Source organism: Meles meles, chromosome 5 (genome assembly GCF_922984935.1).
Source record: "Meles meles chromosome 5, mMelMel3.1 paternal haplotype, whole genome shotgun sequence".
Lineage (NCBI taxonomy): Eukaryota > Metazoa > Chordata > Mammalia > Carnivora > Mustelidae > Meles > Meles meles.
The window spans coordinates 7,489,658-7,505,066 of NC_060070.1; the positions used below are offsets into that span (position 1 = coordinate 7,489,658).

The 15,409-nt window shown below is 50.2% G+C and overlaps 1 protein-coding gene across 2 annotated transcripts in view; it reads left to right on the plus strand.

The window, feature by feature from the left end:
- AGPAT4 (1-acylglycerol-3-phosphate O-acyltransferase 4) overlaps positions 1 to 15,409 on the plus strand; it is a 116,786-nt gene that overhangs the window by 35,099 nt on the left and 66,278 nt on the right. For both annotated transcript variants that reach the window (XM_046006868.1, XM_046006869.1), the window contains exon 2: positions 336 to 600. In XM_046006868.1, coding sequence (XP_045862824.1) covers positions 423 to 600 — 178 coding nt within the window. In that variant the 5' untranslated portion in view covers positions 336 to 422. The remainder of the gene's footprint in view (positions 1 to 335; positions 601 to 15,409) is intronic.

A 15,409-nucleotide genomic window follows, 5' to 3' on the forward strand; every position in this document is an offset into this window, starting at 1 on the left:
GCCCCAGGGACAGGGCCCGCCCAGTGGCTGAGCAGGAGGACTCCGGAGAAGCTGTGGAACCCTGGCCCAGTGGCTTGACCTCTAGGATCTCGGTTCCCCCCCTCTAATAGCAGCAACTACCTCGCGGGGCGTTAGGACGATTGAAGGGACTATTCATTTTTAAGGGTGGACACTGGGCCTGACATGAGTGTGTTCTATGTAAGTCCTGAATACAAACAAACCCGCTCACGTACAAGACGTTGAAGCTTCAGAGCATCTTTTTAAGAGGTTTCTTTTTCCTGACTCTAAAAGCACAGACAGTTTTTTGTAACATGTATCACTGGTTTGTATTCTAGACGCTCTCCCAAGTGCTGGGCCTTTTTCCCCTCCGGAAGGAGTCTCCTGCGAGTATCTGTTTGTCAGGATAAAAGCAACCGCACGCCATGGACCTCCTCGGGCTGCTGAAGTCGCAATTCCTGTGCCATCTCGTCTTCTGCTACGTGTTCATCGCCTCGGGGCTCATAATCAACACCATCCAGCTCTTCACTCTCCTCCTCTGGCCGGTCAACAAGCAGCTGTTCCGGAAGATCAACTGCAGACTGTCCTACTGCGTCTCCAGCCGTAAGAGCTTTCGCGCGATCCCTGTTTGCATCCTCCCTGCCGCGGGGTCACACGTGGGGCTTCGAGGGGCCCCCGAGCTTGCCCTGGGTCTTCAGCCGCTTCTCGTTCTTTTCTCGTTTGTTTCGGGTTGGAAATGACTGTCTCGTCCTCCCTCTGAGCCAAATTATTTTCTCAGCGCGTCACTCAGTAGCCCACCACTCGGTTCAGGCACGGAGGGGAGTTCTCCCGTGGAAAGGACACGGGCGTTCTGTCTCTGGGTTTGTAGTCTTCCCCCTCAGAAACAATGAGAGTGAACGATTTCTCAGTTACTCTCTCGGAAATAGCATATGTGTGTGTAAGGGGATAGTTACGTATGCGTGGCTCTTACGTGTGGACATGAACACAGGCGGGTCTCTGAGTGTCTGTCTAGACCCATGATACATACTCGTATTCTTTAAAACGAAATGACAATATAACATAGTGTTCTCTTTCTTGCATCTTTTCTTTACCTCTTTATTTTGAGAGAACTGTAGATGGATGTGGGATGGTAAGAAACAATACAGAGAGCTGCCGTATAGCGTTCGGCCAGCTGTCCCCAGTGGGAGGGAACCCCTTGCATCCCGCCAGGATGACGTCCCAACAAGAAAACCAACACTGACACAATCCACCAGCCTGATTTAGATATGTCCATTTTTATATACATGGGTGTGTGTGTGTGTGTGTATGTGTGTGTGTGTGATTACACTAGACTATTTTAAACATGACTCATTCTCCTGGCCTGAATTTTAAAACTCAAATGAAAAGGGATAAATCAGAATATTGGGAATGCCTGGAGATGAATTTTGTGGTGGATTGGCCTTAAATTTCACCTATTCTCAACAGTAGAGAATGTAGTATGTCATTACCAATTACAGATGTAGGTATGAATGTATTAAAAAAATATAAACTTGGGGTACCTGGTGGCTCAGTGGGTTAAAGCCTCTGCCTTCAGCTCAGGTCATGATCTCAGGGTCCTGGGATGGAGCCCCACATCAGACTCTCTGCTCAGCGGGGAGCCTGCTTCTTCCTCTCTCTCTCTGCCTGCCTCTCTGCCTACTTGGGATCTCTGTCTGTCAAATAAATAAATAAATCTTTTAAAAAATTAAAAATAAATAAATAAATAAATAATATAAACTCTTTCAAATCAAGCAATTTAAAAATCTCAGCTCCGTGACATTATGCCAAGAGCCCGAAATTATTGGTATCTTTCTGGAGCCCTTTAAATGAAACAACCAAATTTGAATTTGAATCACAACAGTACAAGCTGCATACGATTATTATCCGAATGGATTACTACTGATCCAATCAGTTATTTTTTAAACTTCGAGACACTAACTTGTGAGAAAAAAAAAAAAAATGATAGAAACATCCTTACTCATGATTTCTCTCACCAACTCAGAACTTGCACATTCGTCTGATGCTCTTTCTGATGTGGAGTCAGTGCTGACCCCCTATGTTCGTGTGTTTTGCACAAATACGTCTTGAAAATATTCCTAAGATCATAGAAGCAAGTTATAACTGAAAAAGGAATCTTTCTTCCACGTGTCTATGCATATTGGGTGCACGGCCATTCAAGGCAAGAGTACATACAGCAAGTTTCTTTGTCTTACGTCGTACTCTCACATGGGTCTGTGATACTTAGGCATCTGGAAAAGGGACAATTGTCAGAGCAGGGCAGAGGCCTTAGGAGGTGGCCTGAGCCTAAATTGTAGCTGTGTGAAAAGAGAAGAGTTTGCGTAGTCAAGGGAAGGTGGTGATTGTCTGACATTTACCTTCCTATTTTTTGTTGAAGATTTCATTTATTTATTTGCCAGAGAGAGACAGACAGAGCACAAGCAGGGGTCGGGGGCAGGGGCAGAGGGAGAAGCAGGTTCTCCACTGAGCAAGGAGCCCCATGCAGGACTCCATCATAGGACCCTGGATCATGACCTAAGCTAAAGGCAGAAGCTTAACCAACTGAGCCACCCAGGCGTCCCATACCTTTCAATTTCGAGTGGCTTTTTATACTCTAGCAAATAGGTATCTACTTAAACAAAAGTTAACAAAGCAAAGCTGATTGCACTTTTCACTGAAGCCTGTAATTATGTGATTTGTACACACCTATGAGATTCCAAAATCTGTCATTTTTCAATTTGAAATCAAGTCTGTTAGTCCTGTCTAACCCCAGCCAAGTTTCAACCAGGTGGTTCAGAACTGGGTTTCTCCTTTGGAGTCAAGGAGTAAGAGGGAGAGCTAGAATTCGGGATGCGAGTTCCCAAGAATTTTGCTTGTAGTAGATAGTGAGGACACACCAAGGTTACGGGCAGGATCATGTCAAGTTCTTCTGAAGAAGTCTGCTTTAGCCTACTTGCTTCTGGTGGAAATTCAGATGGGCAAAAGAGTCAGAAAGCAAAATGGATTTTTATCCATCACAAACTGATAAAGTTATTTTAAAATAATTCCAAATGAAACTCGGGAACTAAGCATCCAAGACCGCCAGCACGTCCCCAGCACAGGGGACCCGGGAGGACGGGCAGCCTCATGGGAAGGCCTGGCAGCACGTCCATCCACGGGCAGCTCCCTTGGGTTCACCCGCGGTGGTCTGTGCCCACGGCCCCAGAGCAGAACTTCCATGGGCCATCTGAGCAGACCCGGGTCCATTTCGTAGCCTTGGGAACAGAGAAGGGAAGGAGTGGTCCCGGCTCCTGGGAAGAAAGCAGGTATTAGAAGGGCAGGGTGATGCCGCCTGGGCTCGGCTTGTGGGCACCTCACTGTAGTGAGTCCCATACAAATTTGGGGCTCATCCTATTTCCAGAGTCTCTTTCTCTGTTGCCCTAACATGTGCTCCACAGCAAAGCTGCTCTCCTCTTTCCCCTTTCATGTGCCATCTGTGGTTGGTCGATTTCCTTATACCGAGTCCTTCTCGATGACGACAGAGGACATGTAGCAGACAGACTGCTGGCCGCTGATGGTCACAGGCTATGGGTCGCGGGCTTCTCGGCAGCCTGGACAAAGAGACGGCCAGGCTCCTCCTATTGGCTTCTCCCTCCTCCTCTCTCTCACTTGAGATGAAAACTGTTCGTGGGGTTTAATTGTGTCTTCTGGCGTATGAATCACTCTAAAGCTTAGAAAATCAGCAGCAGCCATCATTTGCCACTGATATTTTAAGAAAAAAGGCAGAAGTTGTTTCCTGGAGACTCAGACCACCCTTCCCATTCACATTTTACTAATAGGGCTCGATCATCATCCCGTTCTCTTCAAATGTTTGTTAAGAGCTTGGTGTTGTACCAGCTAAACCCAAAGGAGTCAGCAGCCCTGGTGTGGGGAAGCCCGCCTGGGAAAGGCCACAGTGATGTGAGTGACATGCAGAGACAAAATGCAGCCAAGACGACTTATGTACCAGCAAGACACACAGCACTGAGCATTTCATTCTGGACACCGGGACTAACATCAGGCATCCCACTTGGAAAGCATATTTAATCTGGATTGCTGAGTTTGGGATGGTTGCTTTATTTTACTTCCGCATAGATTTGGGGGCAGGAAAGGCAAAGATGGCCGGACAGCTGAGTGCGGATCGGCAGGGCAGAGCCAGACTGGCAAGGGGAGGAGCCGGAAGAAAGGGACGTTGGGAAGCCCAGCAAGGAGCAGAATTGAATTACCTTTCCTTTGCACAGGATGTGCCTTTTAATAAAAGGTGGCCAAGACTAGCTGGCTTGTTTTTCTGTCCCTCTGACACTGCAGGTTAAAAAACAAACCAGAAAGATGAAAAGAACCTATTAATGGCAGAGTTTTTAAAAGGGGCTGGAGTGGAGGTCAGGGAGGACTGCCGATGACCTTAGAGATCCAGCCAGGAAAGGACTGCTGGCCACACAAAGTGGAGAAACTCCCAATGCCCTCACCCGCCACCATCCCCACCCCAACCCCGGTACCTTGCTGCCAAGTTCCCTGTTGCTGCTGACTCGCTGTGTGGCTGAACTGCCCTGTTGAATTCCTCCGGGCTGTGATACTCCTGGTTTTCAGTGTCTGTCCAGTGCATAGCTCCGGGGCAAGGCTGCATGGTTGGCGAGGAGGCAGTGGGCACGTGGAGTGCCAAGACGCAAAAGAAAACGTCTGCCTTCCTGCTTACAGCCTGCCTCTTCTTTCTTCCCATTAGGGCAGGTAACTCCTTGGATAGGTAACTTCAGAACATGAACTACATTTGAGTATACGGGATGGGGTGGAATGGCCCAGGATTCCAAGATTTTTCTGATAATGGGTCTAGATGTTTTGTTTTTGCACTTGGGAAGATGTTTCCTCCGTCTTCAGCACCCCTGGCACTCCCCCTGACTTGGTTATCGGCCACTTTACTAGTAGTTGCCAGTAATCGAGCAGGAAGAGAGAAGCGAGCTCGTCATCACCGCCTGCACACCACCCGTGTGTCCAACCTTGAACCAGACATTGGTTTTCCTGCTGTAATAGTAATGGGCATCGGCAGTGGACTCCGGGATATCTAAGCCCCTTCGGAGCTGTGACCTGAGAAGCGGGGCTCAGCCGTATGGTGAGCTGGGCAGAAGTCGGTCTATGATCCCCTCTGGAAGGATCCGAGCTCAGTAACTTGTCAGAACAGCCTCAGCCAAGGGACGTGCGTGCAGGCAGGTTGGAAGGTACAAGATGCCCAAGAAACGGTACGTCCCAAGCCATGGGATTCCCGGGGTTGTGGGCGGAGTTGAAGACCCTGGGGACAGGGAGGCAGCTCCATCCTCCTGAGTCAAAGCGGATCCTTGACCCAGCCAGCAAGTGTCATTGGTAGGCGAGTGACCCATCAGAAAAAGGGTCGCTGTGACCTTTTCCAGCATGACCTTGGGAGAAACACCATGTCCTGTTGCCTTGGCAGCTGGCTGGATCCCTGTCTCTCCTCCGAGCCTGATGAATGGCAAGGCTTCCAAAACAGTTTTCAGTTTTCCTTCGTGGAGAGGTTTGACTCCTTCACTTGCTGCAATAGTTTCTCCTCCGGGACATCAGCAGGCGTCTTGGTTAAATATTCCCAACGCCCCTCGTCCTGCCCCCGCTCACGCAGTCTGGGCTCCCGCTGACAGGGGGGTCTGGGTAGGAGCTGCCGATAGCTCTGCTGGGAGCCGCGGCCCGAAGTCTGGACGTGGTCCTCAAAGGTCTCCTGGCGCGGCCTGAGCAGGTCCCAGGGGGTGGGCGCCTCCCGGAGCATACAGATAACTGGCTGTATAGGACCACATAAGCGGGAAAGCCTACAGTTGGCGCTCTGCCCTTCCCTGCAGCTGTGTGATCCGATGGTGGCTTCGATGAACAGTCAGAGGGAAGGGCTTTTGGAGACTGGTGATGAGCGCCGCAGCGCTGCCTGGAGGTTAGCAATCGGACCCGAAGGCAAAGCCCAGATCCCTGAATAGAGCAGGGACGGGGTGGTGGGGGGTGCGATTTCTCTCAGGAGAGCCCTTCCTCTCCTCGCTGTCACGCGAAATGTGTTGGTCTCCCCACGCCCAGCTCTCAGGAGCGCAAGCGTGGCTGGCGTCGCCCTCTGACGGCCTGACCCGCAGATTCCACAACGTCCGCCGTGATGTTTACCGAGTGCTTTCGCGAACGGGCAAAGAGCGTCTTGTCCTCCTAATTTCTGTTTGTAAGGACGATGCCTCCTTGTCAGCCCAAGTGCTGACAACAGAGTCCAGACTGGATCCACGAGAGGAGAAGGGTCAAGCAACCGAGACCCTCCGCTAAGTCGCCCCCCCCCCCCCCCCCGCCGGCGACTTTTCCAACAAGTGTGGAGCCCCTACCACGTGCAGGGCAGGGAGGTTCCTGGCCCAGGACAACACAGGACGTAGAGCGGCTGTGCTTCAATCTGGGACTCCTGAGTGCAGTGCTACCTGGCGTGGCCTGGGGGTTGAGGAGTCCGGCTCCGGAGCTGAGGCCAAATGTCCCCCTGGGGACTATAGTGAGTGACGTTCCCTGGCGCTACGGAGAAAGGAAAAGAGAAATGCACTCACAAGAGGAAGTTATTTTCATTCCTAATCATCGCAGTCCCTGCAGTCTCTGGTGTTGATAATGCATTAGGCATCACGCTAAATCTTCCGTATCCGTTACGTGGTTTAAGCCCATAATCACCCCGAGCAGGCAATCCCCCATTTTGTGGCTTAATTAACTGAACCTCAGAGAGGTCAGGTGATGGGTCTAAGGTCATAAATACAGCTAGTAATTAGGAGAGCTGAGGTCCCCAAATGCATTTTTTTCTACCATATTCTACAGCAAAGAGAGTACGTGACAAGAGTTTTAACACCCACGGCTAATGTCCAGCAGACTTCTGCTAGGATCACCCCCGGGCATGTGACTCACTGCCTTGGTCCCGGGTGACCCACTCGGGCACCTGTCACGCTCAGCCAAGTGTTCTTCCACACACAGCATTGGCGTTCATTCCGGAGGCCCGACGCAGCCCCAGGAGGAAGGAAGGGGACCCAGTGGCTGCCCTCAGAGGGATTCAGCCTCGTGGGGAAGACGTGGGACCCAAACCATTGTGGAGCAGGAGATAAAAGCTAGGACAGAGGTACACAGGGAACACAGAGGAAGAGACTGTCCGTCCCGTGAAAGGGTCCATGTTCTACTGAAGCAACGTCACAGGCCAGGGGTGACGGAAGGGGGAGGTTTTGCAGTAACTTGGCAAGAAGAGGAAAGGAGGTCTGGCCTGAGGGAAAAGCATGTCTTAGCATCACCAAGGGATGCTGGTTTATTCAGGCCATCCCGCATTGGAAGGAGACGCACCTACCAAATGTTGAGACTGACCTGGGTCTGCAGACTGGGGCCCAAAGGGACAAGGCCACAGCAGCCTCACTGGGCTGGGAGGACAGGCGGACGGGTGAGCAGTGGGCTCGAAGCCCCCAGTACCATAGACGAACTCCAAGTATCCATGCTCGGGGATTCCAAGCACCGTGAACATCAGTTTACGTCAGGATTTATTTTTGTCTTGCTCTGAGCAGCATTGTTCAAAATGTGCCTTGAGAAATTGTTAATTTGTTCCTTTTGAAAAATCTGTTCACACATAATCTTCTATAGACAGATACCCAGCTGGGTCATTATTTCTTTGAACCATGTTACACCCCAAGGATATAATATGAAGTAAAAATAGCATGATGCCAAAGTATAGAGTAAAATACCAACCTGACAAATACGGATGGGAAATCAGTTTATCGGAGTGCCATTTTTAGGAATTATAATTAAGGATGATTTTTATTGCATTTATATTTTCTGAATGTCTTATATTTTATACAATGAGTGTGCCTTATAAAGAAACAAAACCAAGAAAACCCCAAACACCCAGAAGAACTAAATAGAGAATGGCTATGGGAAGGAGTAGAGGGGGACGATATTAAGGAGCCCTTTGCAATACAGGTGGGGTGTGGCCAGAGTCCTGGGGACCCGGGTGACGATTTTCACACCTTGCTTTCCTGTTTTTCAGACCTGTGTACAACATAATAAACCCCATCGCAAATACAGTAGTGAGCCCATAGAAAGGCAGTAAGAGGGAAGCGTGACCCCAGAGCCATATGCTGGGGTTATGGGTTGAATCCTCACCCACCGTGCCTGGCAAAGTGGCTTGATTTAGAAACAGGGTCTTTGAAGATAAAAAAAACTTAAGATGCGATCAGTGGGGTGGGCGTTAATCCCCTAGAACTGTGTCTTATAAAAGGGGAAACTGGGTCACAGCGACAGACGTGCACAGAGCGAAACGATGTGAAGACACGGGAGAGGAACCGGGGAGGGGGGGCAGTCTGGGGCCGATTCTGCACGGCAGCCCCGTGGGGAGCCGACCTGTCTGCACCGTGATCTCCGGCTTCTGGCCTCCAGAACTGGGAGGCAGTGTTGTGGGTGGTAAGCACCCCAGTTTGGGATACTTTGTTGCAACAGCCTGGGAAAACCAGTTCACTTTCCTTTTCTAAGTCTCTTCCAGCCGGGCTTTACTGCGAGCTTCCCGGTGGAGGGAGGCTGCGGCGCCGGCATGTGTGGACCCTTGGGATTTTTCCTCTCCCTCCTCGCCTTCACCGGCTTCGGCTCACCCACCCGGGCTTGCTTTACCGGTAGCGCAGGAAACAGAGAGGATGCGGGTAGACTGCCCTGCTCTCATTCATGGACCAATCCCAGGAACCCCTCTTCCTACCTCTCGAAGTCAGGGACTTCCAATGAGTCAGGTGGGGCTGGTAACAGCAGATGAGGAGGACAGGGGGTGGGCCCACGCGCGGCCAGCCATGATTGACATGCGGATCTTCCAATGAATGGAGACGGGGGCTGCTCTCTTCTTTGATCCTGTCTGTCTTGTATTTCCAACTGGCGTTTATTTTTATCACTTTGAGTACACTATTCAGGTCCAGAACCGCTTTGGCTAACCACCAAAGCCATCTGCCTGGGAAAAATAGAATTAAACGGCCCTTCAAACCTGGAGAAAGGTCTCAGAAGTCAGGGAAAGGGAATTGCTTACACATAACGCAATGCTTGGGTCTGTCTTAGTAACCAGCTCTCTGGCTGTTAAAGGGGGCAATCCATCTTCTCTTCCTTCTCTTTGTCTTGCATAAAGAAGTCATAGCAAATGAAACAGTCTCAGGGAGGCATTCTGTCCTGGCTCCCATGTGCCCGGCTTTTGTAGTGTCAGGGATCAAGGACGGTGCCTGCCCAGCTTGGTTCAGACGCAGTGTCTTCCCTTCCGAGTGAGTGGGCTGCTCCCCACAGCCAGCCTCTGCTGCGGAAACCATCGGATTGAGAACTGGGCTTTTTACTTTGCAGACCTTTCCCACACAAAGCTTGTTGCCAAATTAGCTCTTTGTACCAGCACCGTTGTTTATTTAGGGGGAAAAGGGACTGGGTCTGCGATCTGACCACAGCGGGTATTATCAGCTCCATTCATCAAGAAATAGCACCGCTCTCTGCTTGATGCTCCTGGAGACGGGAAGCACATCCACTATCCCAATGGTCTTACCTCACGTAACTGATTCAGGAAATGGAGTTTGATAGGCAGCACTGGACTTTTTTTTTTTTTTTTTTAACATGTAATGTATTATTTGTTTCAGGGGTTTAGGCCTGTGAATCGTCAGGCTTCCGCACTTCACAGCACTCACCATAGCACAGAGCCTCCCCAGTGTCCGTCACCCAACTACCCTCTCCCAACCTCCTACCCCCCTCAGTTTGTTTCTTGAGATTAAGAGTCTCTTATGGTTTGTCTCCCTCCCAGTCCCATCTTGTTTCATTTTTCCCTCCCTTTCCCCCACGACCCCCTGCCCTGCCTTTCAAATTCTTCATATCAGAGAGATCATGTGATAATTGTCTTTCTCTGATTGACTTATCTCACTTAATGTAATACCCTCTAGTCCGTCCACGTTGTTGCAAATGGCAAGATTTCGGTTTTTTTGATGGCTGCATAGGAGATATATATGTGTGTGTATATATATATATATTCACATGTATATCTACCACATCTTCTTTATCCATTCATCTGTTGATGGACATCTCGGTTCTTTCCATAGTTTGGCTATTGTGGACATTGCTGCTATAAACATGTGCCCCTTTCGATGGCTACATTTGTATCTTTAGAGTAAATACCCAGTAGTGCAATTCCTGGGTCATAGGGTAGCTCTATTTTCAACTTTTTGAGGAACCTCCATGCTGTTTTCCAGAGTGGTTGCACCAGCTTGCATTCCCACCAACAGTGTAGGAGGGTTCCCCTTTTTCCGCATCCTCCCCAGCATCTGTCATTTCCTGACTTGTTAATTTTAGCCATTCTGACTGGTGTGAGGTGGTATCTCATTGTGGTTTTGATTTGTATTTCCCTGATGCCGAGTGATGTGGAGCACTTTCTCATGTGTCTGTTGGCCATCTGGATGTCTTCTTTGCAGAAATGTCTGTTCATGTCCTCTGCCCATTTCTTGATTGGATTATTTGTTCTTTGGGTGTTGAGTTTCATAAGTTCTTTATAGATTTTGGATCCTAGCCCTTTATCTGATATGTCATTTGCAGATATCTTCTCCCATTCTGTCGGTTGTCTTTTGGTTTTGTTGACTGTTTCCTTAAAGTATCTAAGAGTAATGTCACTGTGTTAGTGGATGCCGTGTTTAACTTGAGTAGCATCATTTCTGTTATCTTAAGTGTATGTTTGGGTACGTGTGTGTGCATATATGTTTTACGCATAGTAGAGGGATATATAAATATAGCCACACCCACATACACATATAATCCTTTGTATAAGAAATTACTTTATATTTTACGTGAGTGCAAATTTCAAGTAAGGATAGTAAAGAAACAGCAAATTTGGTAATACACATGTGATCCTGAATTGTCTGAGCAGATGTTCGTCTTTGAGCAAGGCATCTTAGCTGTTGATGTGGTTTATAAATAAATTACTCCTCAGCCAAGGTTCCCATTTGTTTTCATAAGCATTAAATTTCACTTGTGACTTAAGTTACAGCTTTCAAATTAGGTTATAAGTTTGATTTTGGTGTCTCGTAACTTCATAAGACGATGGTGTGTGGTCTCCAAAGTGGGATGGGTATTCCCTAGGAGGTAAACAAGACAGGCCGTTAGGGGATAGAGAGAAATTCACGTTTCGGATTTATGTTTCCTTTATCATTATACAGGGATAAGATAAAAGACACTTAAAATATGTTATGAATTTTATAAAGCACAAAATTTGCATGTGCTAATGGTACATATTGAATTTTTTACTGAAACAATCCCAAAGCATTTGAAGACCACTGCCCGAGCCTATGGGTTTCGGTCCCAGCATACTGGAGATAGAATTTAAGTAGCACAGAGTTTGAGGCAAGGGAGAAACGGGCTGCATAGACACAAGTTCCAAAGCAAAGGGAAGACGAGCGGCAAAGCCCCTCATTTCCTCTACTTCAGCTGATCTTGGGTCGAGAGGAGAGGAAACATTTCCAAACAGTTTGAGGCATCCCTTCTCAGGCCAGGCTCTCCCAGGTCTTCAGAAAGGAATTAAAAGTATTCGCTCACCTTCACATTTTGTTTTGAAGGAATAAAAAATGCTAGAAGTGCCTTGGTGTTTTATTGTAATGTCATAAAATACATACAAAACCCCCATCTGTCGCCGTGTACAGAGGCCATCCCGTGGAAACCATTGAGTCGAGTGGTTTTCTCTCCCATTCTTAGGCTGCCTTCATAGTCCCTGTGTAGCTGTTTTTGGGTAGATTTATTTGCATGACTTGTGTCTGGGGCCATGGGACGGAGTTGGGGCAGGAGTGACCAGCTCTGCTGTTCCCAAAAGGAAGCTGCATTGGGAACTGTGTGTCCTGGATTCCTGTGTGCTGGCCTAACCCCCTTGGTGACAGGTCCTTTGTTTTTCCACTTGTACAAGAGAGAAAGAGAATTTCACATGCTATAAAAGTGTAGGGTGAAGGCATTCTTGCTGTTAGGACGCACTTAGTCAGCAGGCGTGGGCCAGACGGTGTGGAGTGTGTCCTCCAAAGAGCTCTGATAACCTGGAATGGGGGAGGAGGACAACGTGGTTGGGGGGGTGGAGGGATGTGGGAGGGGACTCGCTAGGGTCTGAGAAAGACCCACCTGGGAGGGGCCATAGCTGTGTCATTTCTTGCAGGACACTATGTGGAGGAGGGACTGGATGTGGCCCACAGTCTTGGGAGGAAGGAGTCGGGCATGTGCAGAAAGGCACCCACAGCACGGTCAAAGACCTGTGAGGACAGGAGCTGTCTGGAAACAGCAAGGCAGGTGGGAAACGCTGAGCCCCTCCTGTGAACCCCGAGGAGCTGGGAGAACTTCCCTTCAGGGGCCAATGTGTCGCAGGGCAATGTGTGCATGGAGTTGTTGTTGAGATGACCTTCCGAGTCCCTCCCAGCATTAAGAACCTGAGTCAGGAACATTTATCCCATAGACGGGGCTGCAGGGCGCCTGCCTAGGCCTGGGTGCTGAGAGAGAGCATCGAAGGCTTTCTAATGAGGCAGCCCTCTGAGTTTAACATGGGCGTACGGGGCCCTGTTTCAGAGAAAGTGGACCAGTTGGAGAGATGCTGGACGCTCAAGGCATGTTTACCCACTAAGGGAGGGGGAGGCTGGAGTGGCATCAGTTCCCTGGGCAGGAGGAGGAACATCCTTAAAAAGGAGGCCGACTTGGGTGACTGCTTTGCCTGATAATGGCTCCCGGGAGGGACATGAGGGACATGATGGGCTTCCCGCCTCTGCCTCCTCCTCCTCCCCTGTGTGGGTCCTTATCTGCCCTGAGGGTCTTGAGGGTGACCAGCCATTCAAGTTTGCCTCCAGCCGGCAGGGTCCCCAGGCTGTGGGATTTCCAGCTTTATAATCAGGACAACCCCAGGCAAACTGACAAGGTAATCTCTGTAACTTTGGTCAAGGGCAGGAACCCGGACCTAAACCTGTCTCCAGAACTAAGAAATGAGCTAATGTTCACCGTCTGCTCCTTGTGGGTGATCTTAGGCCTAAGACAAGAAACACTATGGCTGTGTGCACTCCCAGGCACTAATTTTTTACTTAACCTGCCTTTTATCATGTGAATTCGCCACCTCTCATTGCAAAAGGGCTATCTTTTGACAGACCCTCTACTGTGGCGTTTTAGTTTGCGTGTCCTCTGTGCAAACATCACGGCTGATCATCCTGGGTTTTGTAAACACGGGCCTTCGTGTACCCTGCTTCACCTACTGGTCCTTTCTCAGTGGGGCTGAAGGAGCTGTGTACATTCAACAGGAATTATTTTAACCGGAGACTTCCATTTCAAGGTTGACTGTGTCTGGCCGACGTTGCAATGGGGAGGTCCTTTTCTTGTTCTTCTCATGATCATTTCAGCCAGGGCTTGACTGGATGGGGCAGTTCCTGGCTGAGATGGGCAAGTGGAAAGCCATCTTTCATGCCATTTTCACCAAAATAATGGGTGTGGAGCTCAGGACTGTTTTCTTGGAACAAAAGAGGGGAATGCCACATGTGAAGAATAAGGCGATGCCTTCCAGCAACGGCACTGGGCAGTGTAGGGTGCAGAGAGCTGGTTAGAGTGTGACTCGGGACCTCAGGTCGTCACCAGGCAGCTGTCTCAGTCCCACCATCTGTGAAGCCCATGCTGGCTCTTCCCTCAAACCCTGGAAAGATGAGTCACTTCCTTCCATGGGGCTCCCTGGCACTTGTCTCAGTCTTGACTTACCTTATTGCTGGTGGGAATGTGAGCTCCCCAGGGGCAGTGATTGATTAGGAGTCGTCCCAGCCGGCTGGCCCCCTCCCGGTACAGAGCAAGAGCCCTCCCTGTGACGGTCGTGTGGATAAGTCGGGGGACCGCCCTGGCCTGGAGAGAGCCACTGTGCACATGGAACACCCCGCTTGATCCTGAAAATATGTTCGTGACACCTGCAGGTGTGGGCATGGAAGGACCCAGCTGCACTCGTTGCATTTCACTGTTTCTAAGTCCTAATTACTGAAAGAGCCCAAACCTGTCTCTGGAGTACTGATCTCGTATAACACACAGGAGGGAACAGAAGACCATGTGACTCATTCTTGAGTAATACGGGAGAGACCTGAGTATTGCGGGATTTCAGTTACGCCCGTCTGGACCAGTTGGGGAAGGCTCTCGAAAGGGAATGGCACCAGCCAGACCTCAGAGAACAGGAACCCGGGGTGAAGAGAGAGGCAGAAGGCACATGTGCCCGGACTCCCACTTGCATGGGGCGGAAGCAGCTGCCAGACTCTACGGGCTCACGGTGCCCCGCTTCAGGGAGGGGCTGGGATCAGCGTCCACTGGCCACCGGACTCAGCTTCCTTAGCTCCTCTGTGCTGGGCGCCCTGATTCTTGGTCGATGGGTTTTCTTCCTCCGGCATGGCTGCCAGGAGCTTCAAACTCTCATTCTAATTGCTTCTGCTACCGAGGAGGAAAGAGCCTCCCCACCCCAGCTCTGGGCCTGGCCCAATCCGAGTCATGAGCCCATCTCTGTAACCAGTAGAGCCGACAGTCCCCGGTGCCAGCTGCTAAGATGCTCCAAGTCAGTTATGACCACAGCAGCACAAACTTACAGTGTATCATATTATGAGACAAAGGTAATAAGTCCTCAAATCTCGCCGCTCCCTAATTAGTGAATGCATTTTACTATTATGTCTCTTCTGGTGGTGATTTACACCATGGAGGCAGCAAAGCTGTACACTGGGCTCTGGTCTTTCCCCTGGAGAGGTGGTTGGGAAACATTTTTCAGCACACCACTGTCTGCACCGGCGCTCTGGACAGGGAGGAGTACGGACGTGACCTTGTGCAGGTCACGTGCCCCCCGCTGAGTGTGGGCTTCTGTTACTCAAAGAAAAGAGGACCCACCTGGTCAAAGACACCAGCTGTCACAGCGGGCGTCTAGGGGTGGACAAATCGACAGAGGGCCTTGGCAGGGGTTGGCATAGCACAGGCCCAGGGGTGAGCAGGGAGGGGGCCCAAGATGACAAAGGGACTCACCCTGAAACTGAAGTGTAACCTCATGGGGAGAGAGGTCTGTGCACCAGGGACCCTGGACGACCCATGCGGCCAGGTGGGGGGGGGGGGGTGGAGGGGGAGCAGGGAGCAGGCAGGGAGCCAGCAGTGCTGGCCACGCCCAGACAGGGAGGGCTGTGCCGAGGGGCCTGGGGTAGCCCCCAGCCAGGCAGAGGGACGGAAGCTGCCGACTGGATTTCACTCTGTTCCAAGGCTGTGTGTTGTTTCTCACTGGAAATCTTCTGAGGCCAAATGGAGCAGGTGTCCCTGCCAGGCCGTCGCTTTCCCCAGGGTGGTTGGATGCTCGTAAATACGTGATTGTTCATGTGCAATGCTTCATGCAGAATAGCTT